The sequence below is a fragment of the Balaenoptera acutorostrata genome, chromosome 17, assembly GCF_949987535.1.
Source record: "Balaenoptera acutorostrata chromosome 17, mBalAcu1.1, whole genome shotgun sequence".
NCBI classification, from domain to species: domain Eukaryota; kingdom Metazoa; phylum Chordata; class Mammalia; order Artiodactyla; family Balaenopteridae; genus Balaenoptera; species Balaenoptera acutorostrata.
Window position 1 is genome coordinate 52843230 of NC_080080.1, and position 23254 is coordinate 52866483.

The following is a 23254-nucleotide window of genomic DNA, read 5'->3' on the forward strand; positions in this document are numbered from 1 at the left end:
TGTTAGAATGGCATAGAGCAAAAAAAAAAAAAAAAGAAGCAATTATTTAGATAACATAGCATCTTCCTTTTCTCAAATAACAGTATAATATTATTTTTTCACCCATTTGTAGTTTTTTCACCCATAATTATTTACAAAGTACTTTATTATCTTTTATTGTTCCTCCTAACCCCGAGAAATAGGCAGAGATTTGAGGGTGTTCCAAGGTTACCCAATCTGTATGAGTGAACTCCAACCTCCCATTTCAAGGACAACACTTTAGTGGCCTCAAATATTTTTAAAAATACAAATCTGGGTTTAGGTGCCAAATTGTCCCTACTGGCAATCTATAGTGATTAAAATTTCTTTCAATTCGATTTTATCTCCAACTAATTTTCTCTGTAAAAAACTGCCACATACTTAGACATATTCATAAAAGATCTAAACTACTTTGATGAACCCTACAAAGAGGAAGAATAGTTTTGTAAGTGCCACAGACCTTATTCCAAACACTTAATCATTTTCTTGAATTTGAATAAGGGCAACTTAACTCATATATTTAGTTTGGGTTTATAAATGTAAATTTTACATGTATTTAATTGCAGTCACGTCTTTTGAATTTCCTTAGCACATCCTGTACGTCTTATGGCATTGTGTTATAGCTATTTCTGTGCTTGGTTATTCCACCATTAGATTGTTAACTTCTTGTGAACAGAAACAATATCTTACTTCTATTTCAACCCCAACATGTTTTGCAAAGTTCCTTATACAGAGTACAGTGTTGGTCAGTACTTAATTCAATTTTCTACAATTCACTGAGAAATAAATCATCTCTATCTATACAAATCCACATTAATGTATTAATATCAAACATGATTAATAACTGCATAGAAAAGTCAAGTGAGTATTTGAGCAATTGGGTCCTGAAATAGTACTAGACAAATCAACAGTTCTGTGCTCCTGCTTCCTTATTTATAAGACATTATTTTAGTAACTGCTCTGTGTACCTCTCAACTTGTTATAAGGCTCAATATCTGTAGGGTAAAATCAATGAGATTTGATGATATTATGCAATTTTTAAGCCAATTATTTTAGTAAGTAATTTGTTTATAGTAGCCAATGTGTGTTCATTCAAACTGAAAGTCCCATTCCTTTTCAATAGCACTAGGCTTTGAAATTGTAGTACACAATTAATTACCTCAATTTTCCATTTCATACGTATGGCCTTACACAAAACTCTTAACTGCTCTTAATTGTCTTAAATAAATTAAGTGTTTTTTTAATGTACCCTATTTTTCAAGATGATGCAAAAAATAATGAAAATGAATAATTATCTTATGTAAAAGAATTTTTTATTGTTATCATTGCAATCAGGAAAGTATGCAAATGTTATGCTGTCATTTCACAATTACCAGAGTAATCAAAGGCCAGAATAATTTAAATACATCACAAATGTAAAATATATTATCTTTAGCTATAATAGTATTTTCAATACCTTCTCCCATCAGAACTGATAATTGTAAATGGGACTGATTTCTTTCCTCTCCTCTCTGTTAGCCTGTACAGTCTCTGATAGATACGTTCACAGCAGTTTATTGTTAGCAATATGATACAAAGTAGACAGCAGTAGAAAGAACTGAAGAGTCTGGATGAACCACCAACAATATAATTAGCCCTGAACGCTGGAGAATTGCCTGAAACATAAAAATATATCACTACAATGAATGCCCAATTGTTTCACATAAAATCAAGAATGGGCTTGAGTTTCAGTCCAAAAGCCCCAAGTTTAAAACACTATTAAAATGTATTTTATCAGTAGCAACCATGCCATCTCTTAAATATATGTGACAGCTCAACAAAATCCCAGAAAATGCAGTGTCTAAGGCAAGATCAGATGCATGAAGCTGGAAATGAAATTCATTGGAAGTAGGCTATGAAATAGTGTTTTCAGGGTGCTAATACACCTTTCAGTGACACCATGCATATGAAACTGAAGACAATTTTGTATTAAACAACAAATAATTCATGGTGACTGGTCAGCCTTTACATACATTGGTATAAATCAATTGGTGTCCTTAAAAGCATGTAAACACAACATAATTGTGAATGCGTTCTTCCAACAGTTGGATGTGGCATCAATAATGCCATTTGATGTTTTCTACCTCTTCTTTGGGTTTAATCCAATATTTAGGACAAATAGGATGTTAAAGGTAAGATAACTATACTTAACTGTCTTATTATAATAATGGAAATCTTAAAGTACTTTAAAATATCCTAAAAGTATCATATTCTTAATTTTTCCCAAACTATCCTCCATTTTTATGCCCTCATCAATGCTAAGAATTTTAAAAGCTGAATGAATGGAAAACACCCCTATTTCTAGTGATGGAAGTTGCTTTTTGTTGTTTTGAGTCTATATCTCATAACATCTATTTTTATAACTTAAAATAGGAATGCCTTTGTATTTTGAAATACAGCTATAATTACAAATGAATATTTTATAATTTTATTCTTTTCCACTTGTCACTATTTATTACATAGTCACTGAATGCCTGCAATACTGGCTGTAAAATGAGGGTATTAGTTTAGATGACCTCTAACTTATCTCACTCATCAAAAATTCTATAATTATAGAAAAATACAAGCACAGTTTTGCATAACAAAATTATTTATATACTTAGATACAACTCAAATGTCCATCAAGAGGGAAATAGTTAAATACGTTGCAGTATATCTATAGAGTACTTTGTAATGCAAAAATAAAGAGGAAGTTTTCTATGAAAGACCTCCAAGACAAACTGCTTAGTTTAAAAAAAAAAAAAGCTAGTTACAGAACAGTTTATAGAACAATACTAACTTTTGTAACAGAAAGGGGAAAATATTCTATTTTTCTATATTACATAAACAGTGGAAGACTACCCAAAAAAATCTAATAAAAATGGTTAACTGAGGTAAGGATGAGAAGCTGGAGGGAAAAGCAGGATGGGTAGGGGCAGGAATAGGAGAAAAGACTATAAAGGTATATATTTCCTACTGTTTTTGAACTATGTGAATGTATTACCTATTCAAAAAGATTCTAAGACATAAATATTTTATAACCCATAGCTTTATCCGATACCTAAGAGGAATCTGAGGAGAGTCAAGATGTGAAATTTCATATAAATTTTTAATAATAGCAATGATAGCTTGTATTTCCAAAGACAGCCTTCTTAAAAGGAACACCAAAGATTTTATCAGTTTTAGGTGGTTATCGCTTTGACACCTTGAGAAGACAAGATGACATAACCTGGAGGCTCGGGTGGATCCTGACACAGCTGCAGCTGATATTTATTGAATACATACTTGTAGCTACATACTTTGTTAAACTTCATATTCATTATCTCATTTATTCCTCCAAACAACCTCATTTTAGAGATGAGGGAAATGAGAATTAGCAGGGTAAAAAAATCTGTCCAGACACACTCTGGTGAGTGGCAGTATCTGGATTCTATCACATATTTTTCTGACTCCAAATTCCTTACTATAATCAGATGGGCAAATAAACTTCAGGCTGAAGGAGCTTTCCTTCCACGCCCATGATTTTTCCAAGTCAAGAGGGACCTTACTCTATATTCTCGTCCATCCAAGACAACTCTAGAGACTTCTGTTTTGACCAGAGAATGTAGGTCTAGATTGAGCAGAACTTAATGTTCCCAGCAGCTTGGTGGCCTGGCCGTCCGTCATCAAATTTCTAGTGTAGGATAGACGTTTCTGGAGGCCACTGCTCAGAGGCAAACAACTCTGAGACAGACTCAGGTCCCTATGGATTTGAGTGTTTGTCTGGCATTATAATAAAAATTATAAAATGTTAACTCTTCACACCCCATCTCTGTGTCCCTTCAGTGTCCAAAAACCTACTCACTATATTAGGTAGTTTTTTTTATAATATAGGAGATCCTGAAAGCCAACATAGCCCCACAGTCCAGTCATCTTCACATAAGTGTGCCATTTTAATGTGCAGTTCTCTAGGGAAAATATCGTTTACCTATCTCCAAATTATATATGAGAAAACAAATTAAGAATATAAATTTTCTCTACAGTGAACACTTAAGCTAAATTTTAAAATGTGCCTTTGTGCAAACTTCTGTTAAGAGCACAATAAACAAGTTACCACAAATTGAAATTATCTTAATCTGAAAGCTTAATGGATGTTTCCTACTCAGGAATTCTGGAAAAACAAATCATTTGTGTATATTTCTAGTTAAATAGTCATTGCTATTATAGCTGTTTTCTAATTCCAAATGTTCTATTACAGTCTTATCTACATTGGATGAAATTTTGAACTAAATAATCTTTGAACTAAATAATCTCTAATAGCCCTTCCTATCTGTAAGATCCTATGAGTCTAAGTACATTCTCTATTGTCCCCAATTTACAGATGAGGAAACCAAAGTACAGAAATATTAAGTGACTTTTCCAAGGTCGCACAGTTAATAAATGGCAGAGAGGAGATTGGTGTTTGGCTCTGGATTTCATGCTCTTGCTCTTGCATTTTACAGCCTATAGATTAAAAAGAGAAAGTAGGGGGTAAGAGTGCATGTAGGGAGTATCTGTTGCTATAGAAGTGGGTGTAAGCAGAAGAAAACCTTGAGGCAAATAGCAACTGTTTGGATTAGATGCATATAAACTCTCTATGTCTTTGAACAATGTCAAGAATAGATAACAAATGCTAATATTAACTGGACTTTAAATTTTGTTGAAATAAATACACATTTAATGCAACTTGCTTAAAAACAATGCTAGTGTTGAGCAACAGGATTTAACACCTATTTATGATTTCAATGTCTTTTTTACTATTTTACTTATGTTTTGGGGGGAGGTATGATTTTTAATTATTGTAAAATAAAGTTCTACTACATGTTTTAAAAAAGAAAAAAAAGGAAAGAAATGTTTTTAAGCTTGATTTTCAACAAGCATTACAAACAAGATTATAACTAGAGGGTAGACATAAAATAAAGCAAGAAGCTCTGGAAGTTTGGCGCCTTGTTAAAATGCACTACCCGGAGGAAAATACCACTGACAGACCTTAGTTTTTTTAAGACATGAATAGAATTATTTTCAGTAACAAATAAAGTCTATTTTATATTGTTTTATTTAAATATAATAGATGTATTTAAGACTAATGCACTTTTGGATTTCTTTTGCTTGTTTTCTACATAGTACACATCATTTTTTGAGTTGAATCATCACCTAGAGTCTATAATGAACAAGGCATATATCTACAGGTAAAGTATAACTCAATGTACTTCAGGGCTGGGAGAGAGAGCAATGGTGAAATATTTTAGACAGGACTTGGGAAGAATATGGCCTCCCTGCAAAAGAGAAGGGAATAATCTCAGATTTGGGGCTATGCAAAATATTGGGTTGTGTTCTAAAGTAGATTTGAACATTTTGAAGTGAGATAAAAGTATGAAAGTTATATTAGATTTTAGAAGAATACAACACTGAAAAAGAGGACGTATTACCTGCTTCAGTCAGAACAAGGACAGAGAAATGTGCTCTTTCACAAGTTTTTACATCTCTCTCATGACAATTCATTCTAATCTGAATTTTCATTCATTTGCTGTTCTGAACTTAACTTGCCCAGAGACCTCTAGTCAGTTAATCATAGCATAAAATCCCATGAGCTTTTCAGAGATATCCAGTGAAATCAGCATAGTGTATTTTATGGGACTCAAAGTGGAGAGGTGACCCTGGAGGCATATCTTTCAGGGAGTTGACTCATACCATCTGTGAAAAGAGAGGATTTCTTTTTTTCTACCCCGTCAGTCCCAGTCAAGACACTGCAGTCAGAAAACATGTGAAGGCACCATCATTTTATATTGTACTAATGAGAGTTAACAGTTCACAAATTTAAAACAAGGAGATTCAGCAGAGACTTTAAGGAAAAGAAAATGTTAAAATAGGCTGTATTCCAGGAACAACATGAGTCTTACTTTGCATTTATTCTCCTGTCAGAGCCATTCGAACAACTGGATACTTGCTCTTTACTCTGCACATTAATGCCTGCATGTATTATTGGGCTTCAAACTATGAAGGAATTGGAACTACCAGATGGGTGTATGATGGTGAAGGAAACAAGTAAGTTTTAATTTTGAAGGAAACGTTTATTGATTCTTCTTAATTTTATGTTTCAGTGTGAGCTTTCTTAAGCTAGTGTTTTTTGAAACTGTAAATCACAATCCATTAATGGGCAATAAAAACTCTTTATTAGTAGGTCAGTATGTTTTTAAGTGAAAGAGGATAGAATAGAGGGGGACAGAATAGAAAATATCCAAGTCTGTCATACCTAGTAGGGTGCGTGGGTGTGTGTGTGTGTGTGTGTGTGTGTGTCCTGGATTAACCTGTAAAATGCATTTCTTACTCAGGATCATGAACAAAAATGTTTGAAAGCCTCTGATTTAGACAGCTGAGTGGTAAGGTAACTTTTAATAACTCCTATGCTGATTGTTAGTAATGAACAATGTTAATTATTTAGAGGGCAGATGCAGTGGCTAATTAGTTTACCACTGAAGAGTTTTATGGGTTTATGAGTCAGCTATAACCACTAACTCAATTAAACACTTACAGAGTAACAAGGATCATATATTAAACTTGACAATTAGATATGCAAGTACCCTGAGAATAAGAGATTGTCTGAAAATTTTAGTACAGTAGAATCAGGGCTCAATAATGGCAACTTAGTTATTTAATAGTGAAATTTCCTTTTGGTAGATAAAAAGGCCTGGCATAAGGTAGATTCCACTAACTTTCTGCTCCAGTGAAATGACATTGAGCCTATTATAAAGCAATGTCCTTACTGGAAAATAACAGGTCCCAGCATGACTTTGAAGGGCAACTCACAGCAGCCTTGGGGAGAAAAACAATTATAGGATAGAGCAAAAAGAGTAAAAATAGCTCACAAAATTACACCCTAGCTAGAATGAGCAGGATCTGAATGAGGGATTATAACATTTTTTGAACTTTTAACCAGAACTAATTTTAGAATTTTAAAGTCAGAAGGCCCACTGATCAGGGAAATACACACACACACACACACACAACAAGAAGAAAGTGTATAACCAAATCTATAAGTAATTCCCTTTAGAATGTGAATTAAATATGTATTTAGTTTAATATAAGTAGCTACAAAGAAAACTAAGATACCAACTATATTAAATATTGCCTAGAAGTATGTAATTCAACATCATTAGACCCATAAGTCTGATAAGTGTTTTTATCAAATTAGCAAAATAATATACAGTTGCCATCCAGAAGAAGTGGAGCTATTTCTCTTTTCATACTTGGATGCCTTTCTGCAGCATTTCTAGAGAATATATCTTGTTCCCAGTGCCTAGAACATTGTTAAGTATATAACATACACTCAGTATATGTTAGGTATTTAAAGAAGGCAAGAAGGAAGTTTCTTTACTTTCTCTTCCTACTTGCCTTCTTTAAATACCTAACATATAGTGAGTGTATGAGAGAGAGTAAAGAAAAAAGGAAGGAATGACCAAATCTGTATTATAACAAGAAGAGAGAAACCTCAGCTTCAACCCATAAGAAACTGAAGCTACATTGTTCTAATACTTTAGACGTCTAATTCCAGCTATAGTGCAGGCCAGATATTCAAAGCCCTCTCACTAAAATACAAGAAGATAAACCACTTGAAATTTTTGTTGTATTAGTTATTGTAGTTACTTGTTATAAGATACATTTCTATATAAATTATAATTACAACAGTTTTCAATGATTGCTAAACTCTCTAGAAAGTAAAAGCAATCTCCAAAGTCTAAGAAACAAATGTGTGTACTGAAGCTGGAGTAGAGTGGTAAGATAATCACTAAGGAACAGAAATAGAGAAGATAACTTCTGAATCAGTAGAATAAAAAGAAGATAAGATTGTAGAAACAACTTAAACTATATCAGTAAGCAGAATAAGTTAATATGAATTAAATTCACCACCTAAAAGAGATTGTCAAATAATATTAGTCAAAATAGACTTTAAAACAAAAATTATTTTAGGGAAAAATAAGGTTATCATATAATGGTAAAAGTTTCAATTCACTATCAATATTTACCAGTTCTAAATGCACATGCACCTAATGCAAAGTACTTATGATGAATCAAAGAAATTCATAAAGCAAAAATTATTAGAAGGAAGAGAAATTTGCAAATACACCATCAAAGTGTGAGACATCAACACACAACTATTGACTGATCAAGCAACCAAAGACAATCAGTAAAGATATAAAAGATTTGAGAACCCATTAAAAAACTTGATTTAACAAATACAAATGGAACTTTGTACCCAAGAATTAGAAACCACTCATTAATTTTTAAAAATTTTTTGTTGAGTTATTGTTGCTGTACAATATTATATGTTACAGCTGTACAATATAATGAGTCACAATTTTTAAAGGTTATCCTCCATTTATAGTTATTGTAAAATATTGGCTATATTCCCCGTGTTGTACAATATATCCTTGTAGCTTATTTTACACATAATAGTTTGTACCTCTCAATTCCCTATCCCTATAACGCCCCTCCCTCCTCCCCTCTCCCCACTGGTAACTACTAGTTTGTTCTCTATATCTGTGAGTCTGCTTCTTTTTTGTTGTATTCACTAGTTTGTTGTATTTTTTAGATTCCACATATCATACAGTATTTGTCTTTCTCTGTCTGACTTATTTCACTTAGCATAATGCCCTCCAAGTCCATCCATGTTGTTGCAAATGGCAAGATTTCATTCTTTATCATGGCTGAGTAGTATTCCAGTGTGTGTGTGTGTGTGTGTGTGTGTGTGTGTGTGTGTATCACATCTTCTGTTTCCATTCGTCTGTTAATGGACACTTAGGCTGCTTTCATAGCTTGGCAATTGTAAACAACATTACTATGAACATTGGGGTGCATGTATCTTTTTGAATTAATGTTTTTGTTTTTGTTTTTGATATATGCCCAGGAGTGGAACTGCTGAGTCATATGGTAGTGCTATTTTTAACTTTTTGAGAAACCTCTGTACTGTTTTCCACAATGGCTGTACCAATTTACTTTACCATCAACAGTGTACAAGGGTTCCCTTTTCTCCACATCCTCGCCAACATTTGTTATTTGTGTTCTTTTTGATGATAGCCATTCTGACAGGCGTGAGGTGATATCTCATTGTGGTTTTGATTTACATTTCCCTGGTGATTAGCAATGTTGAGCATCTTTTCATGTATCTATAGGCCATCTGCATTTCCTCCTTGGAAAAAGAAACCACTCATTCTTCTTAATTACTCATGGAAAGATTACAAAAAGTGGTCATTTTCTAGGCCAAAAAGCAAGTCTCAATACATTTCACAGCACTGGTATGATACAGCCCATTCTCTGCTCCTTTAGACAGGAGGGTTCTCACCCAAAACCAAAGCTCCAATAATCCTGTTACCAGCTGTCAGGGACACATCCTTACAAATAAAATGTCTTTAAAAGCAGCATTTATATGTATTTTAAGATAATTTGCAAATGGCAGTTATTAACATACTTACATTTTCCCACAGTTTTTAAGCATCACCTGCCCCTTCTATTATTCCATATTACCCTTTGACCACGTAAGCTTAAAGCATTTTTTTAGTTAACCCTCGTGATGGTTTCTGATGACCTATAAATTGAAGGTTGCTTATGAAATCACTGGACTTGTAAACTTTCTCCTAGTTAGAATTATGCAGCAACTGTGGGGCATAAGTGGAGCATTGTGAGCATTTAAAATGAGTCATTTATTACTATTTTATTAATCCTCATCAGAATAATAATGTCTGTTTATTTCAATAGAAGACAAGAAGTCATTTTCATTTATACTAAGTAGATGGCATCTTTCATTTGACTGTGAAATTTGACAAAGTAGGAAAGGGCTTACTTAGCTCAAAAGGAAAACATAAGTAGTTAAGGTTATTTGGTACCCAAAAATGTTCCCAATGTCCCTTAATCCATATATACCCCAATTTATTTATTTTCTGACATAAATTTCCCAGCGTGCACAAACCTCTTAGCAAATACCTAGCCTCAATCCCTAACACATAGACTGTCAAAAGAAAGAGTAAAAATAGCAAGTAAGTTTGTCATGGGAATCATGACTTTAGATGGGATGGAGAAAGAGTCAGAATGTCCATATCTTAGTGCTAGGGAAATTTAAGATAACTTACTCCCTTCATTTTACACAGGAGGAAGATGAGGCCAGGGTAGATGAAGGTATTAACTCAGGGTCCCCTAGGTACTTCAGTTCAGACACTGACAAAAAAAAATAATAATAATGGTCTTTACACTAGACACTAAGACAAATGTAACAAAACCTCTCCAGAACAGCAGAATTCAGTAGACCAGAAGGGAGATGAAAGGCAGCTGGCAGCATGTCTGGAAGGGGATTGCATAGATGTGCTCACAGATACAGCCTTCCTATGTTCTTAAGTCTAAGTATGCATAACCTTTCACTTATTCTTTCAGGTCATTTAACAAATATATTAAGCTCCTATTGTGTAATACCTGTCTTTGAGGAGTTTATCTTCTAATGAGACCGTTCTCCTCCATATTTGGTGCCTTCAGTGATAAATTTACAGAAACCTATAACTAAGATGGATTGGGGTAGTTTAAAAGTCCATTCATAAAGTATCAAATTGGGTACTTTTAAAAGTTGCATGTCCCACTACACATCCACCACAATGGCTAAAATTAGAAAGACTGACAGTACCAAGTCTTGGGGTAAGAATATGGAGGAACTGGAACTCATACATTGTTGGAGGGATAAAATCTGACAGTTTCTTTTACAACTGAATATAACACCTACCTTAAAAACAAAAATTGCAAGCCTAAATATTTACCCAAGAGAACTGAAAATATATGTCTAAAAAAAATTATATAAGTATATTCATAGAATGTCTATTCACAAGAACCAAAAACTTGAAACAGCCTAGGTGTTCATCGCAGGAAGATGGATAAACATACTGTGCCATAGTCATGCTTGGGATAGTGCTTAGCAATACAAAGGAATAAAGTACTGATACACACAAAAACACAGCTAAATCTCAAAAACATTATTCTGAGTGAAAGACATCTTACACAACAGTGTATATACTGTGTAATTTCATTGTGTGAAATTCTAAAGCAGGCAAAACTCATCTGAGACAGAAAAAAATTAGAACAGTAGTTGCCTGTGCGGGCAGGGTTTGACTGGGAAAAGAGAGCTTTTTGGAGTGATGGAAATGTTCTCTGTCTTGATGGGTTTCTGGGTTACACAGGTGTATGGGTTTGTCAAAATTCATCAAATAGTATCAGATAATATACTTAAGATTTGTGCTTTCAATGTATGTTCAAGATTTTAAAATAACTCTTTACCAATACTTAACTCTAGTATATATATATATTTTTCTGAAGTATATTCTAACTTTTATATATATATATATATATATATATATATATATATATTCTGAAGTATATTCTGAGTTTTATATATATATATATACTCTGAAGTACTGTATTTAGGAGGAAGTGTCTACTGTCTGCAAATTACTTTGAAATGCATCCAAAAAATAAGATGGATTGATAGATGGAAAATGGAGGAATATGTGACAAAGAAAGTAGAGTAAAATGTTCATAATAGAATCTAGGTCATGGATATACGGGTGCTCACTGTGAAATTCTTTCAGTTTTTCTGTTTGTTTGAAATATTTCAAAACAGAATGTTGGGGGAAAAGTTTAATGCTGCATTTGTTTCACAGAGGAAGAATTTCTATTTTCACACTAATTTTTTTTTATGGTTTTATGTCAAGTTCTACCTTAGTGCTTTAACTTGGGGCTGTATATATAGAGCCTGTAAGATAGCTCAGGTATTAAATCGGCCAGATAGAATCTGCTTGAAAAGATCTATCTGCCCAGGGTGTAAATATTAGAGGTGGATACACTTGACTAATTAAGCTAATCCTAGAAAATCGATAAGATGCCATCTAATTAAATTACAAATCTTACCTTTGGTTGTGCATGTCTGGCTGTAAGACATGACTGAGAAAAGAATCCCAAAATAAACCTCAAAGCATCCAGGCAGACAACTTCCAATTAACATAGCAGACTGTTTCAGTATGAAAAAATAGTTCGAGGCTAACCCTTCAGATTTGGAAAATCAATGCCTAAGTTTTACATTTAATTGTTATTTTCTGACATCCATAAATAAGAAAATGAGAGAAAGTAATTCATGTGTTTGTTCCTCTTAACACTGGAGGGACTTTGCAGGGGATAGTAATCCCAACACTTGAAATAGAGTTGCCATGTAGGGAGAGAATCTGGTCTCTGTCTCACTCTTGGGCTGTATTGGGGTCAATAAATTTCCTTAATTCAAAGAGACCCACAAGTCCAGGACCTGTGATAACACTAAATCAGGTAACAGGAAATTATAAATTGGAATTGAAAAGTTAAAATGCAATTCATAAAGTTAATTCCATACTTCTTCAAGGTGGTTCTCTTTGACATCAAGTTCACTATAATATTTGTAAGTCCAAGGAAGCCTGCTAGAAAAAATATTGCAGAGTAGTAATATTTTTATTCTCTTGACACAGAGGTTTCAAACCTTACCAAAGAGTTAATTCTTTGTCTGTTCCTATATCTACCAGGTAAAACAAACAGACAAAAAACTCATGTCCTTCAAAAAGGTATTAAATATCAAAACAAGTGATTTCTTTCTAGATCTGTTTTTATTTGAATACTGACTTTAACTGCAGTTTGATTCTTTCTTTGTAAACCTCAACTTCTTAGTATTTGAAGATCTGAAAATTGTAATCTATTTTCACAAGAAAAAGACCATCTTTGTTCAAAGACAAATGTACCATTACTTAAATTGCAAATGTTTATGTCTCACACGCAGACAAGAAATAAAAGCCTGACTAGGGCAGGATTCTGTAAAAAGTGTTGCTTTTCTGTGTTTATTCTGGAAACTAGAATAGCTAGCTGGAACCCACTAAATCCAAATGTCTCTCTGTAACAACATCTGAAGATGTTCTCTATATATGGGACATTTTTCTTCAAGGATTCAGTGGAAATGTCTGATCCAGACCATGTTAACAGAGCTGTATGGAATATACCCAGTAGTATACCTAATTGTGTACCAAAATTATAATATATATATATATATATATACAATGGGGTTGTAATACTAACTTCTATTCCCACCTCACTCTGGATACATGAAACCCTTGACCAAATATAGCTAAGTGAATCTTATATGTTCTGTCCTAATCTTTATCATATTCTTTTCTGTTGCCCTGGTTCCTGATGTTCTTCCCATCTGGGCTATTATGATCTGTCTCTCCATTTGCAACTGCACGAGTTAGGTACAGAATCTTTACCAAGTATATTTCTGAGCATAATTGGTTTTCTTCAATACTAAATTTCTAGATAAATTACCTATTACAATCAAGAGTAATTCCTCTTTTAAGATATAACTAAGTTCTCCTCTGTCTCTGCCATGGTTTATATATTCAATAACATAATAAGATATGAGTAGAAAATAGAGAAGTATATACCTACTTGCTCTACTTCCCATCAGTAAAAAATAACTGGTTCTAAACTATAAAGGGCTCTCCCATCTCTATAAATACACTTGATGTCTATGATATTCCACACTAATCACTAGTGGGGTAGTTTAAAGGTAACCTCACATTCTTTACTGCTCCTCTTATTGAGAGTTATATTCAAATATCCCTTCCCTTGAATCTGGGCTGGTCTTAGTGACTTGCTTGGCAAATATACATGGCAAGAGATTAAGACATTGCAGGGCTTCTGAGTTATAAGAAGCCTTATAGCTACTGCCCGGGCTGCTATCACTCTGGGGGAAACCAGCCACCAGACAAAAAGTACATCTACCCTAAGACTTCCATGCTGTAAGGAAGCCCAGGCTAGTCATATGGAGAGACTGAATGAAAATACCCAGCCAGCCCCAGCTGTTCCAACCATTCCAGCCCAAGATCAGACTGTGAGAGAAGATACCCTGGGCATTCCAAACAGATATAACATGGAGAACAGAGGAACCCAGTCAACAGTTAGAACCAAGGCCTCCGAACTTTGGCCTCAATCAAGTCCTCCCAGTTGTCTCTAACTATTCAAGTCACCTGAGGGTCCACTCATCATAAAGCATGGATGAGCCATCTCTGGGGGGCCTTTTACAAAATACCTGACCCACAATATGATAAGCCTAGTAAAATAGTTGTTGTTTTATACCACTAAACTTTAGGATGATTTGCTTTGCAGCGAGAAATAAGTGGAACAGCTAGTAAATACCCGCCTTGGGTTTGTTTAGTCATTTCACGATGTTTATCAAGAAGTTTACATTAAAAAGGAAGTTTACATTAGTATACATGGTATTTGCTAATGCTGCCTACAGAAAGAAAATCTTGATTAGCAGGAAATGTGTTAAAATCTTGTAGTAATCTACAATTCTAAGCATAGTGGCATTTTACTGTTATAGTAAAGAGCAAAATGTATATCTTCTCTTTTCACGGGTATCTGAGATGTTATTATTGGGCAGTTCGAACTTTAATTACCATTGGGGGCCTTCCAGAACCACAAACTTCATTTGAAATTGTTTTTCAACTGTTGAATTTTTTTTCTGGAGTTTTTGTGTTCTCCAGCTTAATTGGTCAGGTAAACTGAGATGTGAATCCCTGGATACACAATGCTGTCATTTTTGAAAGTCTAACAAGTCTTTATAAACTTTACAGAGAAAAAATCAAAATCTATCTGGTGTTTTTTTTACTAATTTCCATCTATTTTGATGAATTGAATGGGGATGTAAATGGATCAACATTGCCTTTCAATTTTTAAACCATCAAATTTTTCAGAAGACTTGTACACAATGAGTGTTGGGTTAGACTCTCAGAGAGTCACGTTTCTAAGTTAACTTCTTACTTGGTGTTTCCTGAAAACTTTAGAAGCTCTCTTTTTTTTACTTAAACTTCAAATATTGTCATAAAATCCCTGGCTTAAAATCAACTTAAGCACCTGGGCTTCCCTTGTGGCGCAGTGGTTGAGAGTCTGCCTGCTAATGCAGGGGACACGGGTTCGAGCCCTGGTCTGGGAAGATCCCACATGCTGCGGAGCGGCTGGGCCCGTGAGCCACAGCTGCTGAGCCTGCGCATCTGGAGCCTGTGCCCCGCAACGGGAGGGGCCGCGATAGTGAAAGGCCCGCGCACCGCGATGAAGAGCGGTCCCCGCACCGCAATGAAGAGTGGCCCCCCGCTTGCCGCAACTGGAGAAGGCCCTCGCACGAACCGAAGACCCAACACAGCCAAAAATAAATAAATAAATAAATAAAGTAGGGGAAAAAAAAAAATTAAAAAAAAAAAAAAATCAACTTAAAAAGTCATTTAAACCAGAGGCTACCAAATGCCGTCTAAATTAATTTAATTAAAAAACCATTGGTTCATAAATGTTTATTATGGTATCTCCTTGCCTTATTCTCAAGGAATCACAGTCTAGTAAGAAAGTAAAACAAATACCCAAATAACTCTATTGCAAGGTATTTGCCATTTGCAAGGGATAGAGCCCAACACCTTTGTAAATTCCCAGATTCACAAGAAATAAAAAGCTCGCAGCATAGCATCTTTAGAAGTTATACTTCCTTGTAAGGCACTTTACATATTATATGTCTGAGAGCAAAAGCCATGTTGAGATTTGTGTACGGGGTAAATAGTTAGACGAAATCACAAAATGATTATTACCACTAGATAAATTATTGGTTCCCACTCACCACACTGACAGTGGTATGAATAAAACTCATGCTTTAACAAAATTTAGCAATGAAAACTATTCATTATAACATTTGAAGTTGATCACAAATAGAACTCAAATCCTACATCTATGAATGTCAAGGGGCTGCTATCCTTGGTAAGTTCCAGAGGAGAGTTTGAAAGCTCTGTATTAGGTCAGAAAAGGGGAGCTTCCCAGGAGGTTTCATAGAGGAGAATATATTTTAAAAACCAGATAGGATTCAGTAGTTATAGACAGATAGTTCAATCAATCAGAAACAGTGTGTGAAAGATAATGATAAAGCACAAGATATGTTTGAGAAAATAGAAAAAGTACCAGAACGATGGGAGTGAAGGACACCTATAAATAAGGTTAGAGATGTATGTAAGGACAAGATATTTTAAGGGCTCTGAATGTTAAATTAAAGATGTTGAACTTTACCCTAAGGGCAGTGGGAAACCAGCCAGGGAAGGATTTTTAACAAATAAGAGATTTAAGGAAGATTAATCAAATATAATATAAATTGGAAGGGTCATACAGTTTTAAAATGTAGGTTTTAGTATCATTTATGGATGGTGAGGCCAACAGATCAGGAGACCATTTACATTGAAAAGATGATCTGTTATACAAACAGATCCAAGAAGAGGGGGTCACATCTTGCCAATAGGGCTACATAAGGAGGCACAAGGAAAGGAACTGATCAAGCAGGGTAAAGCGGTTTAAGATTGGCCAGTTTGGATAATTTCAGCAGGCTCTGGGGGTGTAGGGACTGTCTCTAGTTGCCTGGTACCTGGCCCTGGAGTAATTGGGGCGGGTGGATAGTAGCCTAGAATATGAGAGCTCAATAAAGAAGGTTGTTGGGAGTATGGGCTCAGGTTTGGCTATTTTGCATATGAAAGGCACACTCCCAGTAGTTTGCTATCTTTAGGAATCAGCTAACTCTGGGAGGGATAGTCCCAGAAATCAAAGAATCAAAATACAGAAAATAAAAAACATGGTTAATACAGGTGCTCAGGGATATGGCAACTTCAGCCTGAACATGGTAATCGAGTAGAGAGAGAGAGACTGTAAAGGAAACTCTATTTAGAAAATGTTTAGGTTTGGAAAATGAACACCAAGCAGTTAAAAACTATAAGCACAAATTATAATCTTAATGCCTGGGGAGATTACATTAACAGTGATTGAAAATAGGAAGCTGGTGGGGACTTCCCTGGTGGTGCAGTGGATAAGACTCCATGCTCCCAATGCAGGGGGCCTGGGTTCGATTTCCCCCACATGCATGCCACAACTAAGGAGCCTGCCTGCCTGCCTGCCTGCCGCAACTAAGACCCCGTGCAACCAAATGAATGAATGAATGAATAAATAAATAAATAAATATTAAAAAGAAAATAGGAAGCTTGTTTATAGAGAAATACAATTAATTTGAATATAAATGGCAAAAATAATATTATTTAATAAATTTTTATAAAATATATGTGAGGTAGCCAGATCCCCTTCAATGTTTTCTCAGTTTTGAAGTTGAGTCAACCCCAGTTTAAAGAGATTAAGAGGCAACCCTAATTCATACATGTAATTCATGGTCATATGATAAGGCCATATCATATTGATAAAAATAGTAAAATCTAACATGTATTTAGCACTTACTATGTCCAAGGAAATTTTTACAAGATTAAAAACTATGTCCAGCTCCAGTTAAAATTCCATTCAAAGTGGTCTTTGGACTAACAGTAGAAGCATCACCTGGGAAATTCAAAATTCAGGCCTCATCCCTTACCTACTGAGTCAGAATTTGCATTTTAATAGGATCTTCAGGTGATTCATATGCACATGAAAGTTTGAAAGGGCTGCTTTATACACCACACTGCACCTGCCTTTACAGTGACTTTGAGGATCCAAGGAACAAGAAGAAATATCAAGCCGCTAAAAATGTAGGACTAGAGCCAAAAAGAAAGATTGAGGCAGGAGATAGACATTTGTGCCTTAACTCTCACAGTGATTAAAAGATGCTGAGAAGGAGAACAGTTAGAAATGAAAGTAAGAAAGCCCTGGACAAAACCTCCACTTGTTCAAAATTCCCGCATATAACCACCCCAAGAACTACACCCTGGATGTGATCATCTAATTTTAACTGCAATATTCTATTCTCACATACAACTCATAGAGACTGACATTTTCTTCCTCTAATCTGGAACACACATCATAGAATATATGTCGTCTTCACCTGCACCATCAAAATTCAGCACTGCACATAAAACATTCAGATTACTCTCACTACAAATTCTCCGCCCCCAACACTGATCAATAATGCTTTGAATTGTCCTTGGATCCCAATTTAAAACTCTATTAAATCTCCCAACCCAATCTCTGATATCCCAATTCTCAAGGCCTTAGGTGACTGGGTAATGTTCATCATCTGTCAGAAATGGCTTGGAAAAAGGAGATCTAGGAACTGAGATGGTTGAAGAATAGCCCTCGAGGAGTAGGTTAGAAACTAAAAAAGTATCCAATTTGACTCTCTGCATAGCTCCTCGGGCAGACACTTTCGACAAGTATAAGAACCTATTAACTCTGAAATGGAAACTGAGGAAGGCATCACAATAAAAGAGCCATTTGATCTAGATCTCAAAGAACGAGTAGTTTTTCCATAAGCAGAAAAGGCTACGCTACTAGAATGAATGAGCAAAAGTGAGGCCCAGGTTTTCCTCAGTATTATAAACCCCCAGTCAAAGCAAATTTACAACCACTTGCTTCCCTCTATGTGAGAGGAAGAGTCAAGCTATATATCTTTTCTGTGCTGAGACCTTAAAGATCAGCTTTTAACCTAGAGTGGGTTTTCATGGCTGAGTTATAAACATCCGAGAACTAAAACCTGACAGTTCCTTAAGTATTGTCACAGCAGTAGATGATGCTTCAGTAATTTCAGCACATTTCAACTTCTGCTGAATACTATGCCTTAAGCATAATGAGATTTGATCTTATCTGTCTAAACAACACAAAGGGAAGTATAGAGGTTGCAATTTCGTGATGAATTGAGTCTATATAGCCAGCCACACTGCAAAATCTATGAAGGATGCTTTCTAAGCAAGACTCACCAAAATGGACTAGCCGTTCTGCCAGGTAATTGCTCAACTTTCTTTGCACATTTCTTGCGTAAGCACAGCTATATAATTTTTAAAATATCAACTAACATCTTTGCAGTAATATACAAGTTTGCAAAGAACATTGGGTGCAGTCACATGCATTATGTGACTGAATCCTCACAAAAACCTTACATGGTAGGTAAAACAGGTTCTATTGTCCTTGTTGGGTCAGAAAGAGGATATGATTTGCCCAATATCTTATAGGTTAATGGCTGAAAGTAGGACCCAATATCAGTGTGTTAAAAATCAAGTAGTCAGGGATAAGAATAGAATGTATCATGTGAGAACTCTTAATTCAACTGGGCTTATAGTAACTCTGCTAATTCCTCTGCTGGGTGTGGAGTGACCATGTTTGTGGTTTTAGATGCAAGATGTAATTGGGGCAGCTACAGCCAATCAGAACAACTTCCGCATCTGCATGGATCATACCGTTGCCTACATGAACACTTACTCCATTCCTAAGATTGTGCAGAATCGGGTCAGGACTTGGTATGAATATGCATGGGAGTCTCGAAGAATGCTAGGTAAGCACGGCAAATTACTGACTAAAACCCTGTAAAACATGTCCTATAATGAAAATCCTATAAGGTAGCAGTGGCAACTAATGGGGTTTGAAAAAGATTGGGAAACAACCAAATAATCTTTAAAGCATTAATTTAATATCACGGGCTTTTTTTCCTTAAATATTCAGACATAACTTACGGGTTATGCAAATCCTTCAAGAGCAAAGGCTAAATTTTATTCAGTGCTCACCAGATGCTAGATATTATGCACATTAGCTCATATAATCTTCATCAAAAAAAAAAAAAAATGGGGAAAATTTGGTGTCATCAACCCCCTCTTAGGAGACAAGGAAATGGAAGCTCCTAATTGAAAAAATTGGCCAAGGACACAGAGGCCTTAGGCAAATGGCCTAAATGGAACTGAGACATGCACCTGTTCTCCTCTAAACCCTTGCTCCCTCTGCGATATCATCCTCTTCCCAGAGCACAGTGAGTGCTCAGAACAGCAATCTTTCAAGCCACTTTCAACATGCTACAGGTCTCCTCTAAGAGACCCTTAATCATTCGTGGTGTCTACTATTAGGACTATAACACTGGAGTTAAAAATAATGTTTACTAAAGATGTAAAGTGAGGTAAAGATAATGTGCTAGCTGACAATAATCAGATTCAACTTTTAGTTTGCTCCTCACCATATAAAAATAGGAGTTAGTGCTACTGAGAAGCCAATAAAGCTACTACCCTCGGAATGCAAATCACAATGCGAATCCCAAATTGGAAGAATCAATATTGTGAAAATGACTATACTATCCAAAGCAATCTACAGATTCAATGCAATCCCTATCAAATTACCACTGGCATTTTTTACAGAACTAGAACAAAAAATTTCACAATTTGTATGGAAACACAAAAGATTCCGAATGCCAAAGCAATTTTGAGAAAGAAAAAGTGAGCTGGAGGAATCAGACTCCCTGACTTCAGACTATACTACAAAGCTACAGTAATCATGACAATATGGTACTGGCACAAAAACAGAAATATAGATCAATGGAACAGGATACAAAGCCCAGAGATAAACCCACGCACCTATGGTCAACTAATCTATGACAAAGGAAGCAAGGATATACGATGGAGAAAAGACAGTCTCTTCAATAAGTGGTGCTGGGAAAACTGGACAGCTACATGTAAAAGAATGAAATTAGAACACTCCCTAACACCATACACAAAAATAAACTCAAAATGGATTAGAGACCTAAATGTAAGACAGGACACTATAAAACTCTTAGAGGAAAACATAGGAAGAACACTTTTTGACATAAATCACAGCAAGATCTTTTTTGATCCACCTCCTAGAGTAATGGAAATAAAAACAAAAATAAACAAATGGGACCTAATGAAACTTCAAAGCTTCTGCACAGCAAAGGAAACTACAAACAAGACAAAAAGACAACCCTCAGAATGAGAGAAAATATTTGCAAATGAATCAGCAAAGGATTAATCTCCAGAATATATAAACAGCTCATGCAGCTCAATATTAAAGAAACAAACAACCCAATCCAAAAATGGGCAGAACACCTAAATAGACATTTCTCCAAAGAAGACATACAGATGGCCAAGAAGCACATGAAAAGCTGCTCAACATCACTAATTATTAGAGAAATGAAAATCAAAACTACAATGAGGTATCACCAGTTAGAATGGGCATCATCAGAAAATCTACAAACAACAAATGCTGGAGAGGGTGTGGAGAAAAGGGAACCCTCTTGCACTGTTGGTGGGAATGTAAATTGATACAGCCACTATGGAGAACAACATGGAGGTTCCTTAAAAAACTAAAAATAGAATTACCATATGATCCAGCAATCCCACTACTGGGCATATACCCAGAGAAAACCATAATTCAAAAAGACAAATGCACCCCAATGTTCATTGCAGCACTATTTACAATAGCCAGGTCATGGAAGCAACCTAAATGCCCATCGACAGATGAATGGATAAAGAAGTTGTGGTACGTATATACAATGGAATATTACTTAGCCATAAAAAGGAACGAAATTGAGTCATTTGTTGAGACGTGGATGGATCTAGAGACTGTCATACAGAGTGAAATAAGTCAGAAAGAGAAAAACAAATATCGTATATTAATGCATGTATGTGGAACCTAGAAAAATGGTACAGATGAACCAGTTTGCAGGGCAGAAACTGAGACACAGCTCTAGAGAACAAACGTATGGACACCAAGGGGGGAAAGTAGCAGGGCGCTGGTGGTGGTGGTGTGATTAATTGGGAGATTGGGATTGACATATATACACTAATATGTATAAAATGGATAACTAATAAGAACCTGCTGTATAAAAAAATAAATAAAATAAAATTTAGAAAAAAAAAACAAAACAAACAAAAAAACACAAAGTTTCTTAGAAGCAGATAAGAATCACTGGTTGTTGATGGTAGGACCTTATCTTCTCCTTTCTGCCAGTCTTAAGAGGTTCCAACCACAGGTTTAGAACCTCTTCCTGAATCTAAATAACAAAAACAACAAACTTTTTTCTTAAACACACACAGCTATTCCTGTGGGCATCTCAAGCAGAGAGGAAGAGGAGGAAGAGGGGCAGTAACAGGCTCTTTCCCTCTCTCCCTGTGGACACTGCTCCAACTCCTTCATTTAGGAAGGAACTAGAGACAAACAGCCCTTGGAAACAAGGAGCTGTGTTTTTATAGAAAAGATTTTCATATTTAGAATCAATGTTGGAATCAAAATAAGGATATAGTATAGAAATTTTTTTCTTTTCTAAATGGATGCAAGAAAACATCAAAAGTAATCAGCTCTCAGAAACCCATAATATACTGTAGACTAAAAATGGGCAGTTTTATTCATGGACCATTTTATCAGCCTGAAGGCCCATCATTTAATTCACATGTAGAAAAATCTTTAATGTATTCACATACTACATTGAGTTAATAAGTAAGTAAATAACAATAATTTGAATTTACTCACTTAACAGATTTCTTCTTTAGATTCCATTCCCAGCTCAGCCACCCACCACTTATGCACAGATGAGTAAGTCACTTACAGCCTCTCTGAGTTTCAGTTCCCCTTTTGTTTCTTCTTTCCGGAAAGTAGAAATAAGAATACTTATCTTTAGGGTTGTCATGAGGGTCCAATAAGATCATGACAGAACTCTGTAAGCTACACAGTATTCATTATTCTTTGCCATCCTTAGGATGTTAGGGCTGTCTGCAGAATCAGAAGATAGGAACTAGATCCTTTTCCCATCCCAGTTTGTTTGCTAGCCTTTGTCCCATCATCACTAAGCTTTAAAATTTCAGCAAACAAAAAATTCTGGAATTATTCAGAACTATTATGTTACCAATATTGAAAATACTTCTTTTCTTTCATGTAAGTAATAGTGCTATTATGAGAAGTATGTACGTCCAATAGAAGCAATGAAAATATAGACTGTGATGCAGCTGTTTATAAAAAGAGTTGACATTTTGTTTCCTTTATTTTTTTAATTGTCCTTGAACTTTGATGTTTTTTCCTTAATTATTCTCCTTTATGGATTGATGTGTTTATCTTTATGAAGATGAATCCAACCTACTTGAGACACTGCCAACTACAATGTAGTTAGCCCTCACCATTGATGTGAACTTCAGCATCATTAGCAAAGTCGACTTGTTCAAGGCAAGTGTTTTTTCAATTCATAGGAAGGCACCATATCAATTTCTCTGTAAAAATCAAAGCTCTTGCTGAATTCTTGGTTGATAATTTGTTCTTTGAGCATTTACACTATATTGTCTCCCTGTCATCTGTCCTCCATTGTTTCTGATATAAAATAAACTATTATTCT

The 23254-nt window shown here is 35.2% G+C and overlaps 1 protein-coding gene across 1 annotated transcript in view; it reads left to right on the forward strand.

The window, feature by feature from the left end:
• The window catches only part of CNGB3 (cyclic nucleotide gated channel subunit beta 3), a 150847-nt gene that overhangs the window by 86097 nt on the left and 41496 nt on the right, over positions 1–23254 (forward strand). Inside the window, 6 exon segments of the mRNA XM_007176107.2 lie at positions 2103–2189; positions 5179–5243; positions 5977–6099; positions 14517–14658; positions 19267–19426; positions 22991–23088. Coding sequence (XP_007176169.2) covers positions 2103–2189; positions 5179–5243; positions 5977–6099; positions 14517–14658; positions 19267–19426; positions 22991–23088 — 675 coding nt within the window.